The 18,578-nt window shown below is 39.8% G+C and overlaps 1 protein-coding gene across 1 annotated transcript in view; it reads left to right on the top strand.

Moving 5' to 3' along the window:
- Positions 1-17,871, top strand: part of VEPH1 (ventricular zone expressed PH domain containing 1) — a 281,487-nt gene extending 263,616 nt beyond the window's left edge. The window contains exon 14 of the mRNA XM_081235438.1: positions 13,156-17,871. Within this exon, the coding sequence (XP_081091564.1) occupies positions 13,156-13,197 (42 nt within the window). The 3' untranslated portion in view covers positions 13,198-17,871. The remainder of the gene's footprint in view (positions 1-13,155) is intronic.
- Positions 17,872-18,578: the final 707 nt, after the last annotated feature.

The raw sequence follows: 18,578 nt of genomic DNA, 5'->3' as shown, positions 1-18,578 counted from the left end.
TTCAAAGTACCAAAGAGAGTAAGAGTAACTTTCAGTGGCAAAGCAGATGCCACCTTAACTAGGTGATCAAAGTGAAATTCATTAGCAATGGGACAAATCTAAATTGTACATCACCTGATAGGTGTAGCAAAGAGAACGTTGTGGCAGTCCTACCAAAGATTCATGACCTGAATATAATCATGAAGAAATGTCAAAGGAGCCCAAATTAAAGGATATTGTACAAAACAACTAGCATGTGATTATTAAGTGTCAAGGTTGTGAAAGTCAAAGAAAGACCGACTTCAAGACTGAAGGAGACTAATGTGACTGCGAAATACCATGTGTGATTCTGAACCGGATCCTTTTACTCTAAAGTACATAATTAGGATATTGGCAAAACAGAAGTGGGGGCTGAGGATTAGAAGTTAGTAATGATTCAGTGTTAATTTCCTGATTTTGATGGTTATTCTGTGGTCATGTAGGAGAATGTGCTTGTAGGGAAATGAACACTGAAGTATTTAAGAATGATAAAACATCAGGTGAGCAATGTGCTCTCCAGTTGTTCAGGAAAACAAGAAGTTTTCTGTCCTGCACTGTGCTTACAACTTTTCTAAATATTTACTACTGTTCCAAATTTTAAAATAAAATATTATATTTATAAAATATAATATAATATTTATTTGAAAAATGAAATAAATCTCATTATTCAATTTGGATTGTTCCCACCTTTTATTTTGTATTCTCAGTATTACCCAAAATACATCTGGAGCTCCTCAAAGATAAAGACTGCATCTTGATCAGCTTTGTACTGCCAAAGTACCTGGAACACAGTAGTGTTGCTGAACTGAAAATGGATACATCTCTGTCATCTCTGTCTGTCATCTCTGTCTGTTCCTTATTTATATGCAATTGTTACTTTTTCCTGTCAACTTTAATGATGCTTCAGGGAAAATATATTAAAATGGCAATGCCTCTGAGAAATATTTCTCACTTGTCTCTTTTTGCCTCAACACACATCTCATTTAACCCCATCCCACCCCCCCAAATAAAATAAAATAAAATAATAGAAATGCATATCTTAAACAATCAAAGTCTTTATTATGCTTACAACTTAGTCATATCATTGTTGTTGTTGATGATGATGATAATGTTGTTGTTTAGATTTTACCTTTAGGCTATTTTTTTCCTACCTTATCCACCTTTTAATATACAGGTCCTATATTTCCCTCAATACAAATTCCGCATAACCCACTTTTTTTTTTTACACACATCATACATTAGGGCCCTTTAACTGACGTTTGTTGGCCACATTCTGAATTTTTTCTTGGCTTCCAAACAAACAATTCGAGCCATGATATGGGGAGCTACCTAAGGCCAGTCAGCCACTTACTTTGTCCAGCACAGCCATCTTTATGACAGGGCAGTGCTGTAGAAAGAATTTGACTGCTTTATTATATTTTGCCATTAGCATTTTATAAAATATAGTGGAAAATGGGAAAATGAAATGGTTGATATTGGTGAAAAATATAGGTTTCATAAAAGTAATACTATTGAGATAAAGATGAAAATCAGTGGACATGCCAAAAGCTGTAGATTGCATTCCTATTCAAATGTTTTCATTGAACTTAACCCAGGTGACAGAGTGTTCTATTACAGGGGGAAAAAAAGATAAAAATTACGGCACATATCATATGATATGTTAGAAATACATCTTTAAAGATTGTGTTTAAGTTGGTATAATTAGACTTACCTTATATGTTTGCTATTCAATTTTCATTTGTGCTTTCAAGAAGGCTTTATATACGAAAGTAGCAGACTTCCTATAGGGTTCATGAGAGAAAAAGTCCACTCCTCTCCTAAAATTCAGATAACTTTTCGCGGGTTTTAATTTCCAGCAGCTGTGACTGAGAATGGAGGGACGGTTGAGAGCAATCATGCTGGTGGCCAAGACGATCACCTCCACACTCAGCAGTGATGCTGGAATTATAGATTCCCCCACCCACCCATAAATCTCATATATGAGTGTCCAGGAGAAATGATCATCTTTTTTTAAGCTGTGGGCTTGGTTAAAGCCAAGATTGTCATAGATTTTATATAAGTTTTTCACTGGGATTCAAAATTCAAACTCAATTCTAAGGGCTCTGTCCTACTGTTCTTTTCCTATTTTGACAGAAAATGTCTAGAATGCAGGTCAATTAAAGACAGAGAAGGGAGAGGAGAGGAGTGGAAGGAGACGAGGAAGAGGAAGAGAAGAAAAGAAAGAAACGGGAACAAGAGAAAAGGAAAGTGGGAATTAAGCAGAGAAAAGAAGGAAATGCTGTTAAGAAGGACAACAAAGAAAACAAGACTAGCTCGGAGGGGTTCAGATTTGACTTCATGATCTCTGGTGTCCATAAATCATGGATGCTAGATTCAGAGTGTTCCTTCTAACTTCTCCTCTTTTTCCTCATTATTGTCAAGAGCACGTGGTCAGGACCCCCATCACGGGGCTCTTATACAACTTCCAAGACACCAGGTTAGTTAACAAGGACAATAACATTTGCATTTGCACAGTGCATCCCACTTTCTGTGTTTTTTTTAATTGAAGTATAGTTGATTTACAGTGTTGTGTTAATTTATGCTGTACAGCAAAGTTACTCAGTTATACACATATATACATTCTTTTTTTATATTCTTTTGAATTATGGTTTATCCCGGGAAACTGGATATAGTTTCCTGTGCTATACAGTAGGACCTTGTTGTCTATCCATTCTAAATGTAATAGTTTGCATCTACTAACCCCAAACTCCCAGTCCATGCCTTCCCCAACCCCCTCCTCCGTGACAACCACAAGTCTGCTCTCTATGTCTGTGAGTCTGTTTCTGTTTTGTAGGCAGGATCATTTGTGTCATATTTTAGATTCCACATATGAGATATCATATGGAATTTTGTTCTCTTTCTGACTTATTTCACTTACTGTGATAATCTCTAGTTGCATCCATGTTGCTGCAAATGACATTATTTCCTTCTTTTTATGTCTGAGTAATATTCCATTGTATTACGTACCACATCTTCTTTATCCATTCATCTGTTGATGGACATTTAGGTTATTTTCATGTCTTGGATCTTGTGAATAGTGCTGCTATGAACATAGGAGTGCATGTATCTTTTCGAATTATAGTTTTGTCCACATATATGCCCAGGAATGGAACTGCTGGATCATATGGTAATTCAATTTTTAGTTTTCTGAGGAAACTCCATACTGTTTTCCATAGTGGCTGCACCAACCTACATTCCCACCAACAGTGTAGGAGGGTTCCCTTTTCTCCACACTCTCTCTAGCATCTGTTATTTGTAGACTTTTTAATTATGGCCATTCTGACTGGTGTGAGATGGTACCTTATTATAGTTTTGATTTACATTTCTCTAATAATTAGCAATGTTGAGCATCTTTTCATGTGCCTATTGGCCATCTGTATTTTTTCTTTGGAGAAATGTCTATTTAGGTCTTCTGCCCATTTTACTATTGGGTTGTTTGTTTTTTTGTTGTTGGGTTGTATGACCTGTATGTATATTTTGGATATATACATACATACATAAGCCCTTGTCAGTCGCATCATTTGCAAATATTTTCTCCCATTCTGTAGTCTGTCTTTTCGTTTTGTTTATGGTTTCCTTTGCTGTGCAAAAGCTTGTAAGTTTGATTAGGTCTCATTTGTTTATTTTTGTTTTTATTTCTATTGCCTTGGGAGACTGACCTAAGAAAACATTGGTACTGTTTATGTCCAAGAATCTTTTGCCTATGATCTCTTCTAGGAGGTTTATGGAGTCATGTCTTATGTTTAACTCCAAAACTCAAAACTCCATTTTGAGTTTATTTTTGTGTATGGTGAGAGGGTGTGTTCTAACTTCACTGATTTACAGGCAGCTGTCCAACTTTCCCAGCACCACTTGCTGGGGAAATTGTCTTTTTCCCATTTTATATTCTTGCCTCCTTTGTCAAAGATTAATTGACCATCAGTGTGTGAGTTTATTTCTGGGCTGTCTATTCTGTTCCATTGATCCATATGTCTGTTTTTGTACCAATATCACACTGTTTTGATTACTGTAGCTTTGCAGTATTGTCTGAGGTCTGGGAAGGTTATGCCTCCTGCTTTGTTCTTTTTCCCCAAGATTGCTTTGGCAGTTCTGGGTCTTTTATGGTTCCATATAAATTTTTGGATTATTTGTTCTAGTTCTGTGAAAAATGTCATGGGTAATTTGATAGGGTTCACATTAAATCTGTAGACTGGGGACTTCCCTCATGTTCAGTGGGTAGGACTCCATGCTCCAAATGCAGGGGGCCTGGGTTCGATCCCTGGTCAGGGAGCTGATCCCGCACGCATGCTGCAACTAAGAGTTCGCGTACTGCAACTACAGATCCTGCATGCCACAACTAAACATGCTGCAACAAGGATCCCACATGCAATAACTGAGACCTGGCGCAGCCAAAATAAATAAATAATTAAATAATTAAATATTTTTTAAAAATCTGTAGATTGCTTTGGGTAGTATTGCCATTTTAACAATATTAATTCTTCCAATCCAAGACTGTGGGATAGCTTTCCATTTCTTTGAGTACTCTTTAATTTCCTTTATCAATGTTTTATAGTTCTCAGCATATAGGTCTTTCATCTCCTTGGTCAGGTTTATTCCTAGGTGGTTTTTTTTTGGTGCAATTTTAAAAGGTACTGGTTTTTTACATTCCCTTTCTGATATTTCATTGTTAGTGTAAAGAAATGCAACTGATTTCTGAGTGTTAATCTTGTATCCTGCTACTTTGCTGAATTCATTTATAGTTTTAGTAGTTTTTGTCTGGAGTCCTTAGGGTTTTCTATATATAGTACATGTCATCTGCATATACAGTAAGTCCCCTACATATGAACCTTCAAGTTGCAAACTTTCAAAGATGTGACTGTGCATTCGCTCATCCAACTTATGGACCAGGGAGTTATAGCGACTTCCAAGAAATATTATTTACGTCACACTTTTCATCAGTAAAGGCGAATGACGAATCAGGAATAAACTTGCGACAATTTTGGATGGACTATAACATCTACAAGGCCATAAAAAACATTGACTTTGCTTGGAGTAAAGTTACGGTCATCACCATGAATGGGGTTTGGAAGAACCTTTGCCCGCAGTTTGTTCACAATTTTTGTGGATTTGAGAAGGTGGCTGAGGAGTCCAAAGAGGTCTTCAACAACTTACTGACCCTCATCGAGAAGCTGGAGCTAGATCTGCAAGAGGACGACTTCATTGAACTCCTTGCTGTGCAACATGAGGAGCTTACTAATGAAGGCCTGATGGAATTGGAGGCCCAGAGAAAGGACAAAGAGAAACAAAAGGGAGAAGAAGTAACTGAAGAACTGAAGAGATTCATGATGCAGGAAATGGCAAGGGGATTTCCTTTATTTGAGGAGGCACTGTTAGTTTTTGAGGCACAGGACCTGAACATAGAATGGTACACAAAGGTTGCAGCAGCCATTCAGAATGCAAGCCAGTGCTACTGTGTTATCTATGACGAGATAAAAAGAGCTACTACCCAGACATCACTGGATCTTTTTTTCAAGAGGGTAGATAGAATTGAATCCAGCAAGGAACCAGAACCTGTGCCAACAGCGTCAGGTGTGAATGAAATTGCAACTTGCCCTCCATCTCCTGTTGCTGATGATCCTTCAGCTCTGCCATGTCCCACCTCCTCTTCTTCCTCCAGTCAGTAACTCTTCTTGCCTGTTCATTCGTTGCCAGCCCCTGTATGCCAGCTGTTGTACTGTACTACTGTACTTTTCAAGCTACTGCACTGTAAGATTAAAAATGTTTTCTTTATTTTTTGTGTTTCTTTTTTATGTATTATTTGTGTGAAAAGTATTATAAACCTATTACATTACAGTACTATATAGCTGATTGTGTTATCTGGGTACCTAGGCTAATTTTGTTGGACTTACAAACAAATCGGACTTACGAATGCACTCTTGGAACAGAACTCATTCGTATGTAGAGGACTTACTGTAGTGACAATTTTACCTCTCCCCCTCCAATTTAGATACCTTTTATTTCTTGTCTGATGGCTGTGGCTAGGACTTCCAACATTATGTTGAATAGCAGTGGTGAGAGTATGCATCCCACTTTCTGAAGCACCAGCACTTTGGTAACATTTTTGCTTTGTGGAAGCTGAGACCTAAAAGGATTTATTTTTTTTAAGAAAGGGGTAGGTGCCAGTTGTGAATGTCAGACTTTATCTCAGGTTTTGGCCTTACACTCAAAGCTCTGTTTTTGTGTTTTTCTTCCCATTCCACATTACTTGTGTGTTCAAAGTAAATAGAAAATCAATAGCCTTGCTTAGTCATAAGTAGAGAAACTATGGTGTTTAGTTTCTATGACTGTGGTTAGGTAACCCTCATAAAATTAGGAAACTAAGCCAATGCATACACCACATACATAAAGACATACACTACATAACACCTCAAACATATTTCTAGATGGTGAGATTTTAGACCATTTGTCTGTCTTGTATTTTCTAAATCTTCTACAATGAATATGTATCACTTTCATTAAAAAATTTGAGTCTAATGCAAACACAGGAAACATGTAAGAAATTTTATTTAAATCTCTTAACCTCTGCCCTCTTTCCTCTATACACATGCTAGAAGGTATAGGAGGAATATTCAAATAAATAGCATCGAATGACAGTAAGCAATAATAATAATAACTACTCAGTGAAATTAAGAAAAATTGTATTTACCTCTGGGATTAAAAATATATATGTAATTTTTTTGATTCTACATTGGCTATACATCAGCTGCCAAAGTATTGTTGCCTATTTTAATCTAGAAAAACAATAACATTTTGTCATCTTCCCTTCCTCAAAGATTCCTGAGCCATAGTAAACTATACGCAGCTCACAAATGAAAAACAACTATTTCTGGAGAAGTGAGTATCAGCCAGCCTCAGGGCACTCTGGATCGTGGAACAACCAAATAAAACTCATCACTGTACTTACCCGGGGGATATTGCTGAGGACTTTGTTTATTATTTTACTATACCCTCTATGAGAAGTTCTCCTGTTCTTCTTAGTAGCAGAAATAGCTTTTCTCCTGCTAAGTCAGTTTTGAGCCTATGGCTCTTTTTATATTAGCTGCTGAGCAAATATAACCCAACATGTAGCAAAGAGACATGTAGCAAAGAGACATGTAGCAAAGAGCCCATGTAGCCCAACATGAGCAGAGACCCATCCTTACAGCACACACTGCAGGTACTAATATCACTCCTAGCTTCATCTTCATCTTTCCTACCCTCTTAGGGCCTTAGGTCCCCTCATCCACTTGCTTTCTATTTTATTTATCTCTTTATATCATGTATATTTTGGTAAATAGTCTTAAATCCTTTGGGGGATAAGAAAGGCCATAAATAAATATATATATGTATTTATTTATATATACATACATATACATTCTTATTGTGAATATGTGAAGCATTGATTTTTGACTGTCAGTTATATTTTTCATACCCTGTCTACCTACCACAGGTAATACTCAACAAATAACTTAAAATGTACTACCCTAAATTCTTGTTATTTATAATCTTTGCAGCCCATAGCCCTTAATATGTCATGAGCAATTAGTGGCAAAGCCATTTCTATCCAAAGTAACTGCTTCAGGATCTGAATTCAACTATATGATCCCCTTGGCCTTGCTGTAGTGATTCACACCTCTTAGTGTGTTAGCAGAATTTTCTAGATTGCCCTCAAGGGGAAATAGAAGTATTTCCTCCCTCAAGGTATTCTTTGACTGTAAAAACATCGCTGACTTGTTTCTAGAGTTGGAGATGGGAGAAGAGGGGCAAGAGTAGGAGGGAAACAGGGAGAGAGAATAATTTTGACATAATTTTAACTATATGCTCATAGAAAGACATGCATAACTATTTCCAGTTTTTGAAAAAGAAAATCAGATGCACATTAGGTAATGGTAAAAGTTATACAGTGGTTTACCATATTAGTGAATCAATAAATGTTGACATGGGGGCTGATGGCAGGGAGACCACATTTTCTCAAAATATTCCAAATAGAAACAAACAAACAAAAAAGTGTGTGTGTGAGAAAGAGAGAGAGAGAAGGTGAGGCCAGCCAGGGAAAACCAGGACCACAGGAGAGTCAAAATGTGCTTCAATGCAAAGCCCTCCCTTTGATATAAACAAAATTAGGAAGATCCCCAGCTTGATGCTCATGAAAAACATATTTTCTAAGAAAAATATTGTTTTGATTTCTTAAGCTCTGATGATTACTTCTCTGTGGAGCTAACAGTCGGTGAATTTCTTTCTAACCAGTCATCACTTGCAACAAGTATGTTTTCAAAATGCTTTAGCTTACAGGAAATATAAAGTTGTGGTTCCAAAACACCCTCTCAAGATGTGGCTTAGGAAGGATTTCAAGGGAAGCTGCAGGTAGTGACGTTTTCTTCTACTTCCAAATCCTTTAAAGCTGTCATTGTTTTGGTGGTGGTGTTGGTGTTGTTTTGGGTGGTTTTTTTTTTTTTTTTTTTTGGTGGAGTCCGCCCGTGACATCATGGCTCTAGGGCAGGTTATACAGACTGAAATCTCAGAGCTTGGCATGCAGATTCCCGAACTTCCACAAACCTTGAACAGGCACAACCAAACCAAACTTCCTAGAATCATAAACAACAGGGTGGAGAGGGAAATTGGGATCCTACAATTCCCAGTCAAATATATTATTGAAATATTCCAGAAAAATGTCAAAAGTTATTTTATACAAAAATTTCACACCTTGTTCCACTAAGCACAGGATGAAATGAGTTTGGGGGTTCTTTTTAATTTTTTTTTTTTTTAATTTTTGGCTGCATTGCGTCTTCCACATTGCTGCTTGCGGGCTTTCTCTAGTTGCAGCGAGCAGGGGCTACTCTTCCTTACGGTGCTTGGGCTTCTCATGGCGGTAGCTTCTCTTGTTAAGGAGCACGGGCTCTAGGCACGTGGGCTTCAGTAGTTGTGGCTCTCGGGCTCTAGAGCGCAGGCTGAGTAGTTATGGCGCATGGGCTTAGTTGCTCCCGCGGCATGTGGAATCTTCCTGGACCAGGGCTCAAACCCGTGTCCCATGCACTGGCAGGCGGATTCTTAACCACTGCTCCACCAGGGAAGCCCCAGGATGGAATGAGTTTAAGATTCCTCTAGCAATTAGAGGTCATGAGCTATTTACATAGAGAAAGTGACAGGGTGATTAAGAGGGTAAAACTCGGCCCAGGCACGCAGTCCTAGCGACTTCCACCCTCTCTGTAAAGAGGGTTAGCCAACATTTGCTGCGTTGTTATTGTGTGCCTGGCCCCATTCTAGGCTGGAGGGACACAAGGATCAATAAAACTCTGTCCTCAAGGCCCTAATAGTCTAGAGAAGAAGAGAAGTTACCCAACAATTAATGCAAGAGGCAGCAAACATAGTAATTTAGAAGTCAGATCTCTGAGTTTGAATTCTGGCTCTGGCTTGTAGCCTATAAGTGGCTGTGTGACTCTGAGAAAGTTATTTGACTTCTGTGCCTCGGTGTTTCATACACTCATGCATGCATGTGCACACACATACACACATATCTACAGATACCCTTGAACAACACAGGTTTGAACTGCACAGATCTCCACTTAGATACACTTAAATGGGGATTTTTTTCAATAGTAAATACTACAGTACTACACAATCTGTGATTGGCTGATGACTCTTCAGATCCAGAGAAACTGGGGATATGGATGGCAGACTATAAATTACACGTGGATTTTCAACTATGTGGAAGATCAGCGCCCCTAACCCCTGTGTTGTTCAAGGGTCAACTGTACCTACATACACACACACACACACACACGTGCGCACACATACACACACACAAAGCAGTTCCTCTTTCATATGGTGGTTGTGAGAGTTAACATATATTCATCACTTAGAAGATTGCCTTGCCCTTAGTAAGTGCTGCATGTGTTTATTAAATAACTAAATAATAAAATTATAAACAAAGTCCATAAGAGAACCCTGCACAACTCTGAGAATGAAAAAGAGGCATCTCTGCTAGCCAGAGAACATCAGGAATGGCCTATCAGAAGATACCATGCTGGAACAGGTTCTATATGAGACTCAGCAAGAGCAAGTCCAAGTTAACCAGTGGGGCAATTGAGAAAAGATGTGCTCCTTACCTCTCCCCCCAGTGTATCCACACAGCAAAGGAAATCAAACTAGAAACAGAGCCAGAGCTCCACCCAATTTATAGAAGAAATTTTCTTGTAGTTCTAGATTTAAAATTCAATATGATTTACATTCTATTCCCTAATGTATTTATGTTTGTTCCAAAATAAAAAATAATCGTTTTTATTTCTCACCATTGAGTAAACTTGATGTTGGGGCAGATGTGCCATGCCCCTCCTTGCTTCCCAGATCAGGTCAGGGGGTGACCTGATCTGGGAAGCAAGTGGCAGAAGCATTAGAAGATATAAAGGCATGAAATTATTAGAAAGGGTAACATATTCAGGGTCAGTATTAGCAGGTAAAACAGCTGGAATATTGGTGGTTATGGAATGAGCAGCAGGGTCTCCAGGCAAACCCCACACCAGGCTATGCCAGGAGGAAACTCCATAGCAAGTATCCTACAAAAACCTCAGGAACTGCTGTGGGGAATAGGACAGGGAGCCTGCTAGAGATAACTAAGGACAACCCCTAAAATCCAGATAGATAAATACATACATACTCTGCCCCAGGGCTCTTAATATTGAAAGCCCAGCTAAGATCAGAAGGAAAAATGTGACTGAGCAATTTCACCTCAGAGACGACTGTCCCCAAGATGTGACTTCACAAGGTGGTGTTTCTATGTGGTTTCTAGGTAGTCTTTGTATATGCAGACCCAGAAATAAGGTTTTATCAACACTCTGAGTATGAAGCAGCCTCTCTGACTTTGGCTCGCATTAACCAAACTCACAGAAATATATAAAGTGGGACGCTAATTCATCCACTTACAGTGAGAAAAACAACTTTCATCAAAGTAAAAAATACCAGATAATTATTGAGAAAACTATCTACCAAGCACTGACCTAAATACTTTACAAATGTTATTGTATATAATTCTCAAAACAATCTTACAAGGTAGATGTCAGAGAAACTATTAATTCCCATGGATATCTCTGTGTACATCTACATTTTCCTGCTTCCCTTGCAGCTCTACTGGACAATAGAATGCAAGCAAAAGTGATTGATGTGGGTCACTTCTGAGCAGAGGTAGTTACATATCTGATGTGCTTTCCCCAGGCTCTCTCTTTCCCAAACATGAAGCTGGGAGCAAAGGGTATGGTGGGCCAATAGACGGGAAGAAGAGGGAGGGAGGTGTTAAGGAGAAGGACATCACAATGAGATCAAGGCTGTTCTCCTTTCTAAATACACGTTCTCAAGAACCAAGCCTGGTCTAGATGAGATTCCAGGACCCAAGTGAACAGAGAGAATCAAGAGGCTAGAATGGGCCTGTCGCAGGCTACATGGAGGAGTGCCAAGGGTGAAATTGAAAGAACAACCATTTCAGAGGGGTTGAGAAATGGGGGAGGTTGAAGAAAAAGCTGTGGTCAAAGGGAAAAAAAATTCAGTGGTAAAGTACTTCCATGTGATGATGAGGTCTAGGGTATGAACATACCAAGGGTTGGCAGAAGTGGAGAAGCAGAGGCTTAGGGATAAGTCAAGGAATGATGATGAAAGGGTCTGGATGGGTCATTGAAATATCAAAATCTTAAAACCAAGACAAGACCTTAGATTTACGAAATCGCAAATCCATTATTTAATATATCGCATACACAAACATAGACATCTGATATACTTGGAATCCTGCCTTATTTTCATTAGTGATTTTCTGCATCATGCCCATGTGTCATCCAGACTTGTTTACTTTAAGTCCTATAGGACAGAAGTTTGATATAAAGCTTTAATTCAATATATTGGCCCTTGTTAACAAGAATAAATCATATGCAAACTGACAAATCCTTGGAATGACCTTAATGAATTTATATTTTGATTTTGAGATATGTGATCATGAAGACATGAACTCTGCTCTTGTCTTCAACCAAGTATTTCCTTTTTTATTTTACCAGACAGAATATGGGTGATGTTTCACAGGTATAATAGAGTCATTCTTTTAAAACATTGTGCTTAAATAGTCCAGATTTTTAGTATATTCTGTTTTACAAATTTGCTATTTTTTTCTTTAATTAAAAGTCTCTCAAAAAAAAAAGTCTCTCCCAATACTCTTGGGGTAGATGTATTGGGGAAGAACTGTTACTAACTTGGTAACATATGCTGTTGCAATATTGCCAGAAAACATACCAGTGAAGACCTCTTGGCTTATGTCAGGGAATGGCCAAAAAATTCTATTAATAGTATGACCATCTCAAAGTTACTTGATGAGTTTCCACTTAATCAACTGGAACTCTCTGACTTTTTGTACCTTACTTACGTGAAGAAGTATTTATAGACAAAAACCATCAATACATACAGATAAGGCAAGCAGAACTGTACTAGCAAGGACTCTCCACTTCAAAAAAAAAAGTTCTTCGTCATCCTATGTTGACTTTGAAATTCCTTTTACTGAGGACAAAGCTCATCTTTCAGAAAGAAAGAAAAGACTTAAAATGTAATGTATCTCATGTATCTCTAAAGGAGGTAACATACTGGCTGAAATTCACAAACTGGATTCTAGAACATTCTTAAGATCAGGTTTAATTAAATATAAGAATGTTGAGCTGTTGGGAAGGAAAGAGGCAAAAAATGAAATAAGGTGAAAACTTGTTAGAATTACATTTCCAGATTTATTTTGGCTAATGTTGTTATATACATTTCTCCTTAATTTTTATACTTCTTACCCACTCCTGGCCTCACCTAGCACTGAACACTGCCTTTAAAAGTTACTTTCATTCCTGCCATCCACTATTCCCACTTACATAAAAACAGAACTATAATAACAATGCTTTTTCTTGAAAAATGTCCAAGATATTTAGACCAAAATTGTTATGCAAATGTAAAATATTGTAGTGGTGGGTGTGCTGTGGTGTGCTTTATTAGGTCAAGGTCCCCAAAATATGTGCAATGTTTGATAGTCCTTTCTTCTGAGCTTACAAGATTACCCTCCCCTGACATCAGGTCCAGCTCTCCAAAACTGCCTACATCCCACCTCGTTGCTAATTGTGTTGATTGCACCTCAAATGTGATGTCACCTCTGGTCTGCCTACAGTGATGGAAAACACACAATCAATGCCAGAAGAGACAGGGGGACTCAGGGTAGGTGAACTGCACCTGTGTCACACTTTTCAAGACGTAACATATCCTTTAGGTGATTTAATGATTTTTGTGGGGTTGGGTGTTGGTAAGTGGATGCCACTAGATATGTGTGATCTGGACACAGGCATGTTAATTTTACTTTCTGAGTCCAATATAACCACAAGGCACTGGAAACTGAATCTGCCTCATCTTCCCTCTGTGCCCTCATCTTTTTATTTTCTTTCACAATGCATCTCTGGCCCTCTCTCACCAAGGACTACATTATGATTAATGAGTTCACTGACTCTGAGAAAACAAATAGGCAAACTTGAGAACTAAAGCACATCCCTGACCATTCTCTTTCCATTTTGAACAAAAGAACTAATGGAAACAAATAAGGGAAGAGTCAAAGAAATTAAAATAACCGAAGTGGGTACTTCGAGAAAATATGGCCTAATGGCTGGGTACCCTTCAACTAAGGCTCAAATAATCTACCTCCAAAATGATGCAAACAGAAAACAAACAAAAACAGTTCTAATCTTATCACTTCCCAGTTTTGAAGCTGATTCTCCATAGAACAAAGTCAATTCAATGAAGGATTCAACTTGAACTCACTTTTGCCTTTAAATTAATATTTCAGAGTTTCTTATTTCTTACCTAGAAAATCAGCTCAAATTTTTACTTTGCTTTGCACCTATAACACTGACTTAAGCATAGCTTTATTTTTCTATTCTTTTGGTCAAAAACAAAATAAAGTACTTGACATTTCAAAATACCTTTGACCTTATCCAAAAAATTTCAACAGAGCCTCCAGAAAGCCTTTAAAACCACATCTATTACTTCATGCCTGGGATCATGTGTACTGAAGTATTTGTTAATATTCTCGAACGTCACAGGACTATCTCCACATAGTCTTTGACTGGAAGATGCTCTCAGTATAACTAATCCAATTGGCTATTGCAAACATTATTTTCAAGGCTTCAAGTGGACCACAAAATTTACCCTGAGACACAAAGTCAATATATTTTAAAGTTCTATAACCCCTTCCCCTACTTTTCTATACAGAAAAAACTTCTTTAATTTTTTCCCAGAAAATTACACTTACCATTTCCTTCTTCCCGTCTCCTCTTAATTATATGGAATTTTCCCATTTTCTTGGACTGAAATTTAATCCTTCAGAATTCCCAGTTTGTCCCACATGGTTGAATGGAATGTTCAGCATTTTTTAAGTAATATGCCTCATTAGGCAAGTAATCAACCAAAACAGACATTTATGATAGACTTAACGTTCTCTAGTTTTAAGTAAACGTGTACTCTAAATGTTTTAATAAATCATACTTCTAAATATTCACTAAGAGTTTTACATTGAAAATAGACTACCAGAAAAAACCCTCATATAACACCAGTCTCGACACTCCAGCCAATGTTGTTGCAAAAGGCAGTGAGATCTAAGTATGAAGGAGTTAGAATAACTCAGCTGATAGTTGAAATCACTGGGACCATTGTAACTAAAACTTGGCCTTTTATTTAATTAAGCAAATAGTCTGAAGAAATATAAAGTCATTGAAAGAGATAGAGCATGGCTCAGAAATACACAAGCCAAGCACTCTTTGTGGTGTTTGCTAATCCTCCTCCAAGCTAATTAGCTGAAGAAGTCCAGGGCAAATCCAAAGAAGGCTAAAGATGATTAAAGGACTCAGAAGGAAAGCCTACAACAACCTAGGTGGAAAGAATAAAGAAACTGAGGGACTTCCCTGGCAGTCCAGTGGTTAAGACTCCACTCTCCCAATATAGGGGGCACAGGTTTGATCCCTGGTCGGAGAACTAAGATCCCTCACACCGCACAGTGCAGCCTAAAAAGAAGAGAAAGAAAAGAAATTGAGGTATTCCAGTGAGGAAAGAAAAATTGGGAGGCTGATTTCCAATAAGACTTCAGTTTAAAATGGCTGTTAAACAGGTCAGGGACAGACTGCTCTCCAATAGGACAAAACAGGAAAGGACGTCATGAATGTCAACACAAGGAATTAGACATAAGACAGACTCCATCTGACTGTTAAACTTTAGCCTGGATCACCACTGTGTGAAGAGTGTGTGACACTGAATCCTCCAACACACCAAAGTATCAAGATGGAAACAGGAAAGCAACTGGAAAAGAGGGGAAGAGGAATGTGTTTCTTGACGAAAGGTCTTGAGGAGATCAGGAGGGTATCACACTGCACATTATAGAGCAAGACTCCCTGCAAATCCTCTCTAACTCCTCTTTCCCCCCAAATTCCAATCCTTCTGGCAAATTCCACTACTCCAATCATCTCTGAGTCCCTGTCCCCCCTCGGGTCTCTCCTTCCTTCCCACTATCTCTCTCCCCCTTCCTCAGGTCACTCCCTCTCTTCCTCCTTGTCTCCCTCTAATTTTCTTTTTCTCCTTCCCAACCTCTTTGTACTTCCTCCTCTCTCCTTCCCTCCACCCTTCCCTCTTTTGCTCTACCCACCCCACACAAACACCTTTCCCACAGTAGGAAGGTGGGGAACTAAAAGCACTTGTGGTAGAATTTCTTTTTCTTTTTTCATTTTTAATCAGAAATCTCAAGCTTTATTGAATTTATTCAACAGTTAAATGAAAAGAAAACTGTTATTTATTTACTTCTTTAATGAATATTTATTGACTGCTACTCACTGGCAGTCATGGCCATAGGCCCTTGATTTAGCTCACAGCAGTGAACTAAGTCAAGTCTCTGCCCTCAGGAGGTTTACAAGGTATTTGTTTTTTAACGACACACTATAATTTAGGCACACCAAAAGACAGTGATGTCATGCTTTTTCTATAAATGATATAAACTTCCTCACAAGCCCACTGCTATGGACTAAACTATGTCCCTCCTCCAAATTCAGACGTTGAAGCCCTAATGTGATGGTGTTGGTGTTTGGAGATGGAGCCTTTGGGAGATGGTTGGGTTCAGATGAAACCATGAGAGTGGGGCTCTCATGATGGGACTAGTGCCCTTGTTAAGAAGAGGGAGAGACACGAGAGCCCACTTTCTCTGCCATGTGAGGACATAGTGAGAAGGTAGCCATCTGCAATCCAGGAAGAGGATTCTCACCAGGAACCAAATCTGCTGGCACCTTGATCTTGGACTTCCAGCCTCCAGAACGGTGAGAAAATAAACTTGGGTTGTTTAGGCCACCCAGTCCGTGGTGTTTTGTTATGGCAGCCCCAAAAGTCTAATATATCCCCACTCCCACTTTTTGAGGTGGTGGGATGGGATGGGATAAAGGGAGATATAAACTTACCAGTTAAGAATCAATCAGGGGCTTCCCTGGTGGCGCAGTGGTTGAGAGTCCGCCTGCCGATGCAGGGGACACGGGTTCGTGCCCCTATCCCGGAAGATCCCACATGCCGCGCAGCGGCTGGGCCCGCGAGCCATGGCCGCGGAGCCTGTGTGTCCGGAGCCTGTGCTCCGCAACGGGAGAGGCCACAGCAGTGAGAGGCCCGCGTACAGCAAAAAAAAAAAAAAAAAAAAAAAAAAAAAAAGAATCAATCAGTTACTTTGGTTTAAACAGTCCCAGGTAAATATGCAGTCAGTTGAAGTTCAAACTCCCTCTAAGACTTTTCTCTCCTCTCTTGTTCCTCCCTCCTTCCAAGATGGGGACTTACAGGTAGGGCAGAGATTGCATATCCGTAGGGGCAGCTGAAGGGGGTGGTTGACTCCAGGACTGGAGTCCTCAGAGATGTCCCCTGCACCACCTGCTCATACCCTGCTGGAGACATTTGTGGTCAGATCTTTTGGCAAAGCTGGGGGTCTCGAGGGTCTTTTCCTCTTAACTGGCTCCACCTTATCCCAGGCTGGCTCTGTAAATCCTCTGAGTCTATCTCCACCTCATCTTCCAGCAGCACCTAAGAGAAGCCTGCACTGGGGTCCCACCCATTGCTACCACAGCCCAAGCAGGCTTCTGGTTTCTCCCTTCATCAGGTCAAGTAGGAACTTCTGGATCCTTCCACATCACATAGAGGCCAAGGGATTCTTGGGACTCTGTATTTAACCCTGTCTATGTTTAAATGCTACCTTCAGCCATTTCTACGTTGCTGCTTGGGTGGTTCCATATTGGATATGGTGATTCTCTTAGAAGCCTTGAAGTTTTCCCGGTCTGTTTCTAGGGTAACTAGACCCACTGGAACTGGTGATCAGAACTGTACCAGCCTTCATCTATACTCCACATTTCCCTTTCCTATCACTCCATGACATCTTGGCCAGATTGCATCACTTTCTATTCACTTTTGGTTATTCAAAAATGTATAAAATTTCTGGGCTTCCCTGGTGGCGCAGTGGTTGACAGTCCGCCTGCCAATGCAGGACACACGGGTTCGAGCCCTGGTCTGGGAAGATCCCACATGCCACGGAGCAGCTAGCCCCGTGAGCCACAATTACTGAGCCTGCGCGTCTGGAGCCTGTGCTCCGCAACAAGAGAGGCCACGATAGTGAGAGGCCTGCGCACCGCGACGAGGAGTGGCCCCCACTTGCCACAACTAGAGAAAGCCCTCGCACAGAAACGAAGACCCAACACAGCCATAAATAAATAAATAAAAAATAAAAATAAAAATAAAGTCGCTTTTGAAAAAAAAATGTATAAAATTTCAATTTCAAACTCTATGTAAATTCTGTCTCCTCCCTAGTGCACCACTCCAGAGGAGGCATGAATTGGAATCTTGACTGCTTGGTGTGAGATGGAGATGGAGTTGGAGGGAGTCCTGCCTGCGAAACACCCTCTCCTACCTGTCCCAGGCCGGGCTTCTCTCTCTCAAGTGTTGGAATCAGGAAGAAGGGGAAGGAAAGGGGCAGCCATAGCCATCTCTCTGTTGGCCGCTCTGCTTCTCCAGTGAGCCCTGAGTGTGCATGTCAGTATCCAAAGTTCACCTCTCTGGGAGCACAGGTGAAAATTATCCAGAGAGATCTTCCTATTGGAAGGTTCAGCTCTAGCTGGCCCTCTCCCACCCACGCCCTCAGTTATCTCAGTAATATAACCCAAGTCATGGTGCATAGTCCTGGGCCGGTGGGGTGGGGGGGAGTTGTACAGCAAGGTGGCTCAAGAATATATGCCTTCCGTATATTCCCTTGTTCCAAGGAATTTCTCACACCCTGGCCATGTCACATAAGGGTGGGCAAGATCACTGTTCCACTGTCACCTCTTCCACATGGCCAGCCAGCTCTCCCTGGCTTCCATCTTCTCTGCTCTGGTAGGAATGGAGAGCCCAGCAATTCTGCTATCCAAGCAGAGGTCACCAGGGGTAGACCCTAAAAGCCATTGTCTTGG

Source organism: Mesoplodon bidens, assembly GCF_964165515.1.
Source record: "Mesoplodon bidens genome assembly, chromosome: 5".
Lineage (NCBI taxonomy): Eukaryota > Metazoa > Chordata > Mammalia > Artiodactyla > Ziphiidae > Mesoplodon > Mesoplodon bidens.
Note: the sequence above shows the minus strand (reverse complement) of the source record. Positions and strands in the feature narration are given on the sequence as shown.